General features: G+C 47.1%; 1 protein-coding gene across 1 annotated transcript in view; it reads right to left on the bottom strand.

Annotated features, from left to right (window-relative positions):
* LOC144144797 (uncharacterized) overlaps positions 1 to 13,175 on the bottom strand; it is a 35,574-nt gene extending 22,399 nt beyond the window's left edge. The window contains exons 1-7 of the mRNA XM_077676301.1: positions 12,780 to 13,175; positions 8,487 to 8,624; positions 5,667 to 5,946; positions 4,321 to 4,450; positions 3,711 to 3,884; positions 3,154 to 3,237; positions 309 to 443 (exon numbers count right to left, since the gene is read on the bottom strand). Of these exons, the coding sequence (XP_077532427.1) occupies positions 309 to 443; positions 3,154 to 3,237; positions 3,711 to 3,884; positions 4,321 to 4,450; positions 5,667 to 5,946; positions 8,487 to 8,624; positions 12,780 to 12,986 (1,148 nt within the window). The 5' untranslated portion in view covers positions 12,987 to 13,175. The remainder of the gene's footprint in view (positions 1 to 308; positions 444 to 3,153; positions 3,238 to 3,710; positions 3,885 to 4,320; positions 4,451 to 5,666; positions 5,947 to 8,486; positions 8,625 to 12,779) is intronic.
* Positions 13,176 to 13,273: the final 98 nt, after the last annotated feature.

The following is a 13,273-nucleotide window of genomic DNA, read 5'->3' as shown; positions in this document are numbered from 1 at the left end:
TTACCGTAAGCGTCATAACTGTTCTGTTTTACCAGCACCTGAAAGCATGCGCAAACACTGACTGACGCAACATCTCGCTAGCGTGCTTTACATGGTGCTACACATATGCGAAGCTGCACGTGTGTGCAGGCAATTTTTTGCATTCCACTTTTCCAGTTTTGCCTGGCTGTAATCCGTTAGCACCACTACAGTTGAGTTTGAAATCAAACAGCACGGCAAGCTTCAAACACTGCTCCTCTCGTGTCAGAAGGCCCAGAGCCCTCGTCAGCCTCCCTGTGGCAGAGGAAGAGGAGGAGGAGGAGACTCACTACTTCTTCTTGAGCATGGGCAGGACGGAGGAGGGGGAGCGGAAGAGCAGGGAGGTGCCCCGGAACTTGAGCTGCCCGACAGCCAGCAGGAACTCATTGAGCGGCAGCTGCCCACCCTGGGCCAGGTTGAAGCTCCTGCGGTGCCCAGGGGGTTAGGAGGGGAGACACCCTTCCCATCTTGGAACAAAGCTTGCTGACATTCATCAGGGCTCGGACAATCGGTGCTTTGGCAATGTTGCATGCACAAGGGAAGAAGAACGTCTTTGAAGCTGGTCATATGGACAGAAGAAATTAAGACTTCACCTGGCATCTGGTTTTTAACAGCGAAGCTGTTTAGCAAATCGTAATTTTTCGTGTCCGCAGTTAAAAATACCAAGAAATTGCCAAGTGCGCACTCATGTGTGCATGCCTCGCGACGATCGCCCAACATCCCCTGTGCACGTTTGTCAAGCCAAGCAAGGAAGATTGACCAAGATTGCAGCGATTGCCCGGCAGTTAAGAAAACCAAGAAAATGCCTAGCGCCCATGTGTGCATGCCTAGCGACGACTGCCCAGAGTCCCCTGCGCATATATGTCAAGCCAAGCAAAGGAGGTTGGTCAAGACTCCGGCGACCCCCTGGCAGTTAAAAAAACCAAGAGAATGCCGAGCATTCGTGTGCGTGTGCCACGCGGTGACCACCCAACATCCCCGGTGCACGTTTGTCAAGGGAAGCATACCCACTTAGGGAGACTAACTAAAGTTGAAAAAAAAAAAAAAAAAAAAAAGACTATTTCTAGCATACTCTGTAATAGTGGCAACACTTGCTCAAAACGATAAAGGCATGTCATAGCAAATGCCCCTCCAAGGTGATGTCAATGATTATCACTTCCAAAAAGTGAAAAGAGCTCACACTCATAGCAACAATGATGGAATAAGGTCATTTCGGCAGCGAATAAGAAGCAAATCGGCTGCAATTATGGACTTAAACCTTTGTGATAGTCGTGAAGGTTATGTAAAGCTTCGCTACCTTCGTTAGTGTGAGCTTCCTTCCTTTTTTTATCTAATGTCCTGGCTTAAACCTTCGTGATAGTCGTGAAGGTTGTGTAAAGCTTCGCTACATTCAAGTCTTACGCGTTAATGTGAGCTTCCTTCATTTCTTTATCTAATGTCCAGCCTACTATACAACCAGGAATTTTTATTGTTAAAGAGCTCAATAGCTGCTCCGTGATGAAAGAACAGAGACCTTTCATAGGTATGGCAATGACTTGTTGCAAGAGTGAAACAAAGCTTAAAGCAGCAAGCTGGCTTTTTTCACATTTGTTTTATGCCATACAAATAATTTTTTACGAAGGCTTTTAGTGCTGCCTTCCATATATATATTTTTTAATAAGACAATTTTGGTTTATAACCCACCAGAATAAAGTTTATTCCTCTTTCCTGTACCAATTTCTGAACCTAATACCCCTGTCACACGGGCACTTTCAATTGCGATTGAAGTGAATCGCGATAGAGTTTTCTAGCGCGCTCGACGCACTGCCGCTGCTACACGGCACGTTTCAATCGCGATCGAGAAGTTGCAAGGGTTGCACTCGTGTACGCCAGATGGCGCTAACAATGCACTTGTGGCCAGCGTCTGGTAACTTCGCGCGGTCGTAGGTATACGTAACTATGTAAATATTACCTCACACTTATTTGGGTCAAGTTATTTGAAACAATTTGTGGCGTTAATTGAAGTTGTCACATTCTGTGCCATTACTGAGCGGGGACAAGAGTATCGCCGCTTTCGTTCGATGCGCTTGGAAGCCTTCATCGCGCTTGAGAAACCAGGATTGAGTTCGAGCGGGATTGAGCTCGATCGCGATTGAAACTGCCATGTAGCAGGGGCCCGATCCGGATTGAACTCGATCCGGATAGACTTAATCGCGATTCAAAGTGCCCATGTGACAGGAGTATTATCAGGCAACTGTGAATTCCAGTTTTCATACTGGTAATTGCAAAATACTCATCTGGAAAATACTCGCTTCAATTCGACATTCGAACAAAACCCTTATTTGCTCTGTATTTACTCTAAAAGCAAGCATTGCTATTTACACATGCCTCAAGAAAGGACATGAATTAAAAGTGAACAGCATTTGAAGAGGTCTTGTCAGCCATTCTGCCTCTTAGAGCTCTAGAATATTTTGCAATCAGAAATGTTTTGACAAACATTAGAACATTCCTGAACATTTACTGAACATCTCCAGAACGTTTCCTGAACATTCCAAACTGTTGTCTTGCTTAAAACTGTGACTTGACGTATACAATATAATGTCTTGTGTCCAGTTTTTCTTTTTTCATTCTTCTTCATCCCTTTCTTTTTTTCTTTTGTATTTTTCTTCTCATTTTTTTCTTTTTATTGAGTCTGCCTAATAATGTTATGACATGAGTTCCTTGGTTTGGACTGCTCTGTTGTTACTCTAACTCTAGAAGTGTAACTCTGATATTTGTAACTATGTAATTTGTCTTTGGCTGCTTTCACTGTATCTTCCTATGCAATAACATACCAAGGGTCCCGGTGCAGTACCAACTATGGGACCCTCGTCTGGATATATCTACTCATGTAGCCTTCCGTCAATAGACTCTTCAAAAAAAAAAAAAAGATAGCGACAAAAAAAAAAAAAAAAAAAAAGCATCCACTGCAAAGTGCAGCCCAACAGAAAGCGAAGGGCTTGTGCACAACCCATTACAGAAGGCTAACTTCTTCCACATGACAACATAAACTTTGCCATTCTCAGTGAGTGATTGTTGCACACTACGAGTGCTCGTACAGCAGGAATGAAAAATGCTTTAGAAGATAAAACAGTAAAAAATAAAGAGAGAACTCACACAGCACTTGTTGCCGTAAACCTGTCCAGCGATGCCTCGTCCATTGTTATGCCCCTCATGACTTGAATGTCCTTCACCATCTTCCTAGAGTTGCAGAGGACAAAACAAGACACCTGAGCACCACAATACAACACCCGTGTTTACTACACAAAAGAATGGCCACGGCTTTGCGACGTGAGCAGGACAGGCTTCTCAAGTTATGGGCCACCAGTTGGCAGTGGAAGCGATAATGGAAGCCACCCAAGTGCGTACTTTCGGGCAGTGCAATCTTGGGGGAGGAGGCACCACAGCAACAAAGCAAGGGAGGTAGAGTTCATACACAAGTACGGCCCAATTAGAGACAGCTTTGCTGCTTTCGTGGTCTCAGCACGTCTCACAAGCTACCACCAACAGGGCGTGAAAGAAGGCAGGGGGAAACAAGGCCTTACTGCCCTCTGCAGCAGCACGCGGCAGTGAGTGGTTCTGCCAACACGACCGTGAATGCACCTTCCAAAGACCACACACAGCCCTGCCAGAGTGGTGCAGAAGGGGAGCGGACTGCGTGGGGGGGAGCGCACCTGAATTCGGCATACTCCATGATGCCGTCGCAGTTGGTGTCGTACAGGCGGAAGATGTGGCGGCACCTCTGCTCCCCGGGGTTGCCCCCGTGCTGGGTGCCGGGCTCCATGGCGGCCAGGCCCAACACCAGCTCCTTGCAGGTCAGGGCACCGCGGTTGTGCACGTCCATGGCCCTGCAGAGGGACAGGCACTGGAACTGGTCAGTAAACCACACACACACACCAGTATTCCGCAATAGCTCAAAGTAACAAAGTTGGGTCTGTAAATGTCTTGTTCAAGAAAGTCTTTTATCTTTCCACCGAAAGAATCAATCAAACGACAGACAGACAGACAGACAGACCAAAATTTTTGCCTTTAGGTATCCCAAAAGCATCGTCTTTAAAAGCAATCCCAAGAGCATCGTCTTTAAAAGCAATGTGTAAACTTTTGCACTTGCACTCATAGAATATGCAGTTAAAACAGCCACAATTTTTTCGAACGCGGGGGAAATAATTTCTTTGGGATAAGACTTCTTAAATTACTTCCTTCAAAAGTGCTTAGTGTTACTTGAAGCACCAGCAGTTAAGATAATGCACGACATTCACAAGCAGCAGCAGCAGCACAGCTCACCTGAACAGGTCGGACAGGTTCACTGCCCCCTCCCAGCCCAGAGTAGAGATGTACTTCTCGAAGGTGACCGGATTCATGAACGTGCTTGGCTTGACATGCTTGAAGAAATCAAAGCGCACCGCATCTTGCTCTGTGGAAGAGGGAAACGAGGGGGCCATGCATGCGGGAGACAGCCTCTGCATTGTGGCCATTGCAAGATGGATCTCCGAGCTTATTATCTCGCCTGTAATACTACACTGGACTGTGCAACCTCGGGCCTGTTCTATAAAGGGGCAGTGAAGACAAAATACGACTCGTTCAATCTGATGGAACTAGCTTTGGTTAACTCGCTCAGCTCCACTCCATTCCAGCCACCAAGTGCAAGAAAAACTGAAAGACAAGAACTTTGCGCTGCAGTGACGCAATATGAGCCAGCAACAAAGACATAGTTATCTGAGTGTTTACTGCACAGTAGCGTTCAATTGATGCGCTCAAACTGAACTAGAGGCCCCACTACAATTGCCGAGGCATGTTCCTAGGTGGTGTCTTAGGTTGGTCCCCATTGTCACACAAACAAGGTTCTGTGACATCACACAGAAATTGCCGGAGAGTGACTGGAGAGTTGCCACTGCTTCATCTATTAAGTGCAGGGCACTTTAGGGGCTTGCCTTGTCGTCGTAGATTGCTCGGCCCAAGTAGAGCCACACTGCGTTCCACCGTTGCGGCATAACCCAGAGGCTTTGAAAGCCAGGCAGTTAGTATAGTCATAACCGTTTGAAACCCGTGAACTGCTGGCGCTTGTCACACATCTCCCCGTTGGTTAGCGCAAAGAAAACTGCAGGTACATTTTAGGTAAAATATTGGTAATTAACCAGCAGCGCTTGCGTTCATTTAGTTAGTAACGCTCGTTGGGTTGGTTTTTACGATAGTAAGCGAAAAAAAAGAGGCAGTCGGCTTGTGTAGGAGGAAAAGCAAGCACAAAAAAACAGAACTTCCACTGGTACAGTTTCAAGCAGGGGGCACGCGAGCCCTGCGAAAGCCGGAAATTTGATTTGCATTGGGTTACCACCCAATGCAAATCAAATTTCCCGCCTTCACAGAGCGGATAATGGCCCTACGACCCGTTACGGTGGATCACGACTCTGCACTTCCAACCGCTTTAACACTGAGTGAAACAGCTTTAATTTTTTTCTAAATATCTCCATTATTTGTTGGAACTCTGCGATAAAATTAGCAACATTGTTATTGAGGCAGAGCAGTATAATTTTAATGAACCACACTTGTATTTTGTCTTCACGACCCCTTTAGCGTTGCTGTGGCCCCAGCGGAAGCTCGCCAATGAACTTTGAGCGTCTGGGAGGACTTACCGGGCTGTCCGAACTTTGCCGACTCGAGCATCTGCTCGATCTGCGACTCCCGGGCGGGCACGCTGGAGCGGTTGGGCGTGGCACTGCCCCCCTGTGCGGTGAGTGGGGTGCTGGCGTTCATCTCGAGGAACTCGCACGGGATGGGCGGCTGCCGGTTCTGCAGCAGCAGCACCTTACACAGGTCGGCCAGCTCGCAGCCCAGCAGCGAGCAGGGACGCTGCTTCGCCTCCCGCTGCACCTCCTCAGCCGACATCCACTGGACGTGCAGGGGATCTGCCAGCTGCAAGGACAGCAAGGACAGGGAGCTGGCCAAACAAGCTCTGTGGCACGAGAGGAGGCTCCCAGAGAATTGTGGGGACCCTCCAGGCCCCGTGCATAGTTTGTCTGTGTGGCTGACCCTAGCCCGCTTGTCAAGGCCAGCAGCGTAGCCACGTATTACCTCCATGCATAGCATGGCGTACCTGCTATAGCAAGTGATTTGGGAATGAGGACGTTGGAGGATGAACCCTCTCTCACGAGGGACCCCCTTTTTCACCGATTAGTGTGTGGAAGCATGCATTTTGACAGGGTCTCTGCTTGGCGAGTCAAGCCCGTTCTACATGGAGCGAATTTCGCCTGCGAATCCGCTGGAACGAACATTCGCACTTGCGAAGTTCGCAATGCCTGGAATTGTCGTCTACATGGGGCTTGCGAACGCCGCGATTTTCGCATTTTAGATGCGCCTTGTTTGCAGACTGAATTATGTTTGCCACCAGCAAAGGTTGTTGTGATTTTAACAAGGGTGGTTTTATTTTACTTTCTTGGCAAGTTGTTTCTGTCTGGTTTGCGGTAAATATAAGTTTATTTGCGGTTTTATATAAGAATCGCCAATTCTTTATCAATATACACACACACAGCAGAGAAGACAAACGTTTTGGTGTGCCCGCGCTTTTGTCGCGCTCAGACAAGCAACGCCATCTGGTTTCCAAGTGTGCAAGTGGTGCCGAGCTGTGCTCCTATTGGCCGCAGGTCCGGCCCCTCTACGCCGCACACGCCGCACGAGCGGCGTTTGCTCGACAGCTTCACATGTTTGGCACTTTGCCGCAGCAACGAAAAAAGGTGGTTTTGCCGCATGAGCGGCGCCGCATCAGCGAATTCGCAGGCGAAATCGCTCCATGTAGTACAGGCTTCAGTCAGTGTTGGTCACTGGGGGTACCGTCTTCACGCAGCCATGATGACAGATATCCAAGTTGAGCCTGTGTGGAACTTAGTGATTCAGCAGAGTCGCTGCTGTTTGTGGCTGTCATATTGTCTGGAAACTTGCCCGAACCTGCTGGTAATAAACCCCGTCATTGCTACCGAATGCTTCGAGTCCGTCTACCATGCATAAATCTTCGAATTTCACTACATGGCTAGTACGGCTTGGTAGTTCTCACTCTAGCGTTGCTCGGTGGAGCACCCATGAGATCTCAGCTGGACCATAGAATTCGGCTAGCCCACTCTCATTCAAGTCCCATCAAACCTCTTGGGTGAGCCTGGTAACCCTGGTTAAATGGTTGTACAAAAGTGCTAATTGCTAGTCAGAAACAGGTTCGCACTTAAAATAGCGAATGTAGTTTCTAGCTGTATGCACATTTGGCTAAGCAGGACACTAGCAGTATGTTGCCGTGGGCCAGTGTCCTAGCGGTCACAGTGCACAACTTGACTGAAATGCACATCAGTACATTTTCTCTACATGGATTCCTCCAGACACACAGAACTCGCTCAGCTTAAAATAAAACATTTTTTTGTCACTCTTTTAGTGCCACAAAAAGGTGCACATAATTTACGTTCACTTTAGATAGCCTATGAGGGGGCCATTTTGAAGTGTGTAGGTGCGCTGTTTGACACGAAGATGCAAGACAGATGAGAAGAACAAGAACAGCCAATGTGTTGCATTTCACCTCATATGTTCTTGTTCTCACGTCCGCCTTGCATCTTTGTATCAAACAGTGCATCTATACTTTTCAAGAGGACCAAACACCAACTATAGCTCACCACCAAGCCTCGCTATGAGGGGGGAGGGGGGACCTGTAAACGACCTCCATATGACAACGTTTGCTCTGCACTGCCAACGTGCGGACATAGCACAGCTGTTAGAGCGCCGGGATAAGCACTTGTGTATTGAGACTGTGAGGGAGACATATACAGCAAGTAAGAGCGACTATTATTAGCAATGGGCTCCAACCTTTGGTCACTATTAAAAGTGAATAAATGAATAGAGTAAGATCAGCTACTCCTTTGCAGAGCAGAATGATCCTGCAGGCACTATGGTCAAACAAGGTGTCAGTCAAGACTGGAATTCGAATTCAACCTATGCAAAATCATAGTGTGAGTAAGCCAGTCATCTGACCAACACGAATATATGTAGGCGGATACGAAAACATCAGAAAAGCAGCACATTAAATAATGCCAGACAAACACAACCCTACTCACCACCTTCAGCTGCGTGGACCAGTTGGAAACTAGAAATTTTCTTTACGTCTCGCTATGTGCGACATCATATCCGTGGATAATGCAGGCATGAAAATTAAACTAGCGAGTGATTGTCTCGCATCACTAAATTTTATGCCAAGAGCATTGCAAGGCTGTTGGTGTTAGCTACATTGAATGTCAAGTTTCGCTTCTCGTTATTTCCAAGAAGGCACGTAGCAATTCAAATGGAACCTGCAGTGATATTATAACAGGGGATCCACCACGTCCGGAGTTACTTAACAGTGCTCTAAAAGGCACACGAAACATGATAAACCACCATCAGACTATAACACACCATTAGGCATGCAGATGCGTTAAAAGCCGTACCATTTCGTCAGAGCCATGATCTACCATCTCGTTGACCCGCACGGCAAAGATGACTCTCGTGAAGAATGGCTTGTGAAGGCCCGGTTGCACACGCAACACTTGAACGATGCCTTGGTTGCTGTACGACTTGATGCCGCACTGAAAATGTCAGACAACGGGGGTGGGGGAGGTTCAGGCGAGTGCAGACTTGATACTGGTTGCGTTATACGCTTCCAACGCCTCTAAAAAAGCTCAGAGCTTTTAAAAATGCTGACAATTTGAATGTTCAACTGCCAGCCTTCGGATAAATTGTCCATTAGAGAAAAATGTCTGCACTACAGTAGCTCTAAATGGGATAGCGCTAAAGGCATGGCGGGAGTGTGTGTGGAGAAAAAGGGATCGGCTTTTTGGTAATGGTATAATAATCATCATCATCAGCCTACTCAGGTACACTACAGAACGAAGGCCACTTTCACTGACCTCCAACCGCTCCTGTCCTGCGCTGCTTGAGTCCACAGTTTACCCCCGAATTTCTCTATTCCATCCCTCAATTGTGTTATTTGCCTTCCCCTTCTTCAAGACCCATCTCTTGGTACCTACTCTGTTACCCCAATTGTCCACCAGTTATCAGTTCGTCTCACCAGACGACACGCCAAAGTCCATTTCTTCTTCATTATTTGAGCTATGATATCGCCAACTCTAGTTTGTTCTCTGATCCAGTTAGCTCGTTTCCTGTCCCTGCGTGTTATTCCTAACATTACTCGTTCTATAGCCCGTTGAGCTGACCTATGTTTGCTTTCTAGTTGTTTAGTAAGGTGCCAAGCCTCAGCTCCGTATGTCATCACCGACAGTATGTACTGGTTGTAGACTTTCCTTTTGAGTAACGGAGGCAGCTTACTTATTATCTGGGAATGCTTGCCGCATGCTCCCCAACCCATACCTATTCTGCGCCGGATTTCTCTCTCATGGTTGGGTCAGCACTAACCATCTGTCTAAGGTAGTTATATTCTGTTACCTCTTCTAGCGTTTCGTTTCCTAATCTGAAGGAGACATTCTTGGCCTGCTTATTCCTCGTTACTTCAGATTTATTCATCCTTATTTTTAGCCCCACAGTCGTGCTTTCTGATTGTAGTTCCTCGAGAACTGTTTGAATGTGTTCTGCAGTCTCACTCAGCAAGACTATGTCGTCAGCAAACTTCAAATGGTGCAAGTATTCCCCGTTTATCCTTAATCCTATGTTTTCCCAGACCAGCTTTCTAAATACTCCCTCCAAATGCTGCGAATAGCTTTGGGCAAACGGTATGTCCCTGTCTTATTCCCTTTCGGATTGGAAATTTATCGCTTTGCTTGTAGAGGGTTATCCCGCTCGTGCATTTTTTATATATGTCTTCTAGAAACTCTTATGCAAGTTTCCTCTATTCCCTGGTATTTCAGTGCTTCTAAAACGGCTGCAGTGAGTACGGAATCAAAAACTTTCTCGAAATCTATAAATGCCATGTAAAGGGGGGGGGGGTTAGTGTACCCTGCGAATTTTTCTATCACTTGAATGGCGACATGAATGTGATCCATAGTAGAGTACCCATTCCTAAACCCAGCCTGCTCTCTGGGTTGTTGGGAATCCAGGCTGTCACCTATGCGGCAAACTATAACTTTAGTAAACAACGAAGAGTAGGCCGATGGGTCTGTAATTTTTGAGGTCCCTGGGATCTTCCTTCTGATGGATGAGAATAATGTTGGCATTTTTTCCAGGCTGTGGGCACTTTTTGAGTCTTCAAGCATTCCGAAAATAGTACGGCAAGCTTTTCCAGTACAATATCTCCTCCATTTTTCAAAAGATCTATGGTTACGCCGTCGTCTCCTGCAGCTTTGCCTATTTTCATGTCCCTGAGAGCCCTTCCAACTTCCTCTTTGCTTACTAGTGGGACATTGGAATTTGAGTTTGTACTCTCAGTAGCTTCTCCTAGTCTAACGTCGCTGGCATGCAGCCTAGTGTAGAATCATTCTGCTACCTTTATTATCTCATCCACGTTGTGCACAATGTTTCCCTGCTCATCTCCGGGTGTATACATCCTGTCTTTGCCAATGGCTATCTTTGTCTTAGTTGCTTTCAAGCTTCCCCCTGCTGCCATGTTATATGCACAAATGTCGTTTGTTTTACTTCTGTTAATCAGTTTCGCCAGCTCAACTAATTCAATACGATCTGCCATACTTGACACTTTCATGTTCTTACGTTTGGCAATTAGTTCCTTCATTTTCTTAGTTAGTTTTCGAGTTTGTTCCCTGCATGTTATTTCTCCCAGAGCTGCTGCTGATTCACTGAGGGCCGATGTTAGGATGTCATTTAGCCTGTCTACACTGACCTCATTGTGCTCGTTCAGAAGCATGAATTTGTTCTGAAGTGTTATTTTAAACTCTTGCGATCTGGCTCCGATTGACTCCATGCAGGGTTTTTAAGTTTTCGCGAGTTTCTTTTTTTATCCTTTGAGATTTAGCCTCAGCTTGTATCTAATCATCCTATGATTGTGCTCCTAATCTTACTTAGCACCTCTACGTCTTGCACGATACCTGAATCGTCACTTAAAATAAAGTCAACTTCCGTTTTTTGTTGTTCCATCAGGACTTTTCCATGTCCATTTCCTATTCCTTCATTTGTACAATAATGTGTTCATCGACCTCAGGTTATTTCTGTATGCTATGCAAATCCTACAAAGGTATCTCTTCGACTGATTCAATTGTCAATTCCGAAGTTTCGCACTGACCTTTCTCCCATTTGCTTCTTACCGACCTTTGCTTTAAATTCTCCCATCACAATCGTGAACTGCGTTGCGGTCTTCTTCATTGCTGATTCGACGTCCTCGTAGATGCTGTCTATGGCTTCATCATCATAGCTGGTTGTTGTCACATAAGCCTGTAGTAGCTTTAACCTGTATCACTTGTTTAGCTTGATAACAACAGCCGTGACTCTCTCGCTAATGCTGAAAAACTCCTCCACGTTTCCTGCTATTTCTCTGTGGATTAAAAATCGCACCCTGTGTTCTTTCTTCTCTTGGAGTCCACTGTAGCACAGAATATGCCCACTAGTGAGCGCCATGAAGCCTTCTCTTGTCCTAACTTCGCTTAACCCTATAATATTCCACTTAATGTCCAAGAGCTCCTCTAGTAGCACAGCTAAGCTTCCCTCACTAAACACGGTGCGTGCGTTGAACACTGCCAGGGTCAATTTCCAAAGGCGGCCTGTATGGAACCAGATTCTTAGCACCCTCTGCTGTATCGCTGTTCTGACAGCTGCCATGGACAGGTGCTTTACAGCTGCTTGGGACTGCGGGCAGAGAGTTGAGTTGGTTAGTCATGGGAGGTGGCGGCCATCTACTACACCAGGGTGGCCGGATCCTTCTCTGGTGAAGGAGTGCCGTTTATGTCTCAAAGAGCCTACCTAGCATGGTCGAATCTTTCTAGTGTAGCTCCTAAGGTATCCGGGATGATGGTTACTTCAGGAGCAGGCAGCACTCCATACCTGCATGGGTTCGGCACAGAGAGTTTGACGAAAAACAGCGAGAGCAGTTTTCCATGGACGACGTTGCCGCACATGCCTGTATTGATATTGAGCCAGCGTTTGTTGGTTTTGCTTTTTATACGCATGGTTCTGAAGGAATAAGCTAACACGCTAGCTTACTGATGAGATTCACTGACGTTTGGCCGTTGGAAAGGTACGCTACTGCCATGCTCAAGTGCATAGCTACGAAAAATGGCTAGTTTGAAGCTCAGCTGGCCAAAAAAGGCTGCTGAAGTTGTATTAAGGGTCCTTCCTCGCGCCGTCGGGTAAAAATCAAGACAGATTGCTCCGACCTTGAGTTGTGATGCGCGCTGTCATGGGTTGCCAGGGGGAGGGGAGGGGGGGGGGGGGATCAAAGAGAAAGGCTGATTTGAGGACAGACCTTTGCCGACTTTTATTTAGCTCAATCCTCATACCCCGCCTCTTATTAGCGCCCAAAAACATTCGGCGCTCGAGAACGCGTGAAGCATTCGTCCATACATTCGATCGCATTCAGCTAAAGAACCAAAATTAGTCGCCTACAAGCAGTGCAACGCTGCAGCCAGCTGAGACGACTGATATTTCATACAAGCTACCCTGTTTAGGCAGCAAAGCAGCGTTTACGAACGACAGAGGCATACAACAACGCCGTCGCCAACACTCTGGCACTGTGCTGGTTAGACACAGCGCCAGTTACGCGACTGTCGGCACCCAAGAGCGGGAGTGGGCAGCGAGGCTGTTCAAACTGCGCGGGCGCGGATGTGCAGTAGAGGGAAGCTTACGTCTCGTAACAAGGACTCCAACGAAGCGTCCCAGCTTTCTCCTGGCACGATCTCTTTGTACGGGAGCCACAGGCCCTTGCCGGCATAGTCCACAACGCCGCATTGTGTGTCACTGTTGTAGCACAGCACAGCGACGTAATCCTCGAAGACGACGTTCTCGGGCGAATCGTCCTGGCGCTTTTGAGGCGTCGGCGCGTTGACAGCCATTGGTTCCCGCTAATTTGCTGTCATTGCAGAGTGGTCACGCTTCGAGGCTTCGAAATCGACGCACTCACCCGTATTGCATTGCTGCGACACAACTCGACCTTTCAAGGCACGTTTAAACCGCAAGCTGCTTGGCGCACACAGTCACAACCACGGACTGCGAGAGGGGCCATGACTGCCTGCAACGAAGGATGGGCCCTGTATTGCTCAATTTTGAGGTTAATAAACGAGTTGCGCCATCGCGCAAACGGTTTAAGTAGTCAAGTCATTTTTTAAAATAATAATACGAA

This window comes from Haemaphysalis longicornis, unplaced genomic scaffold, assembly GCF_048455015.1.
Source record: "Haemaphysalis longicornis isolate Haplotype H1 unplaced genomic scaffold, Haemaphysalis longicornis Haplotype H1 scaffold_7, whole genome shotgun sequence".
In the NCBI taxonomy this organism is placed as follows: Eukaryota; Metazoa; Arthropoda; class Arachnida; order Ixodida; family Ixodidae; genus Haemaphysalis; species Haemaphysalis longicornis.
The sequence above is the reverse complement of the archived record's forward strand: the minus strand, read 5'-3'. Positions and strand labels throughout refer to the sequence as shown.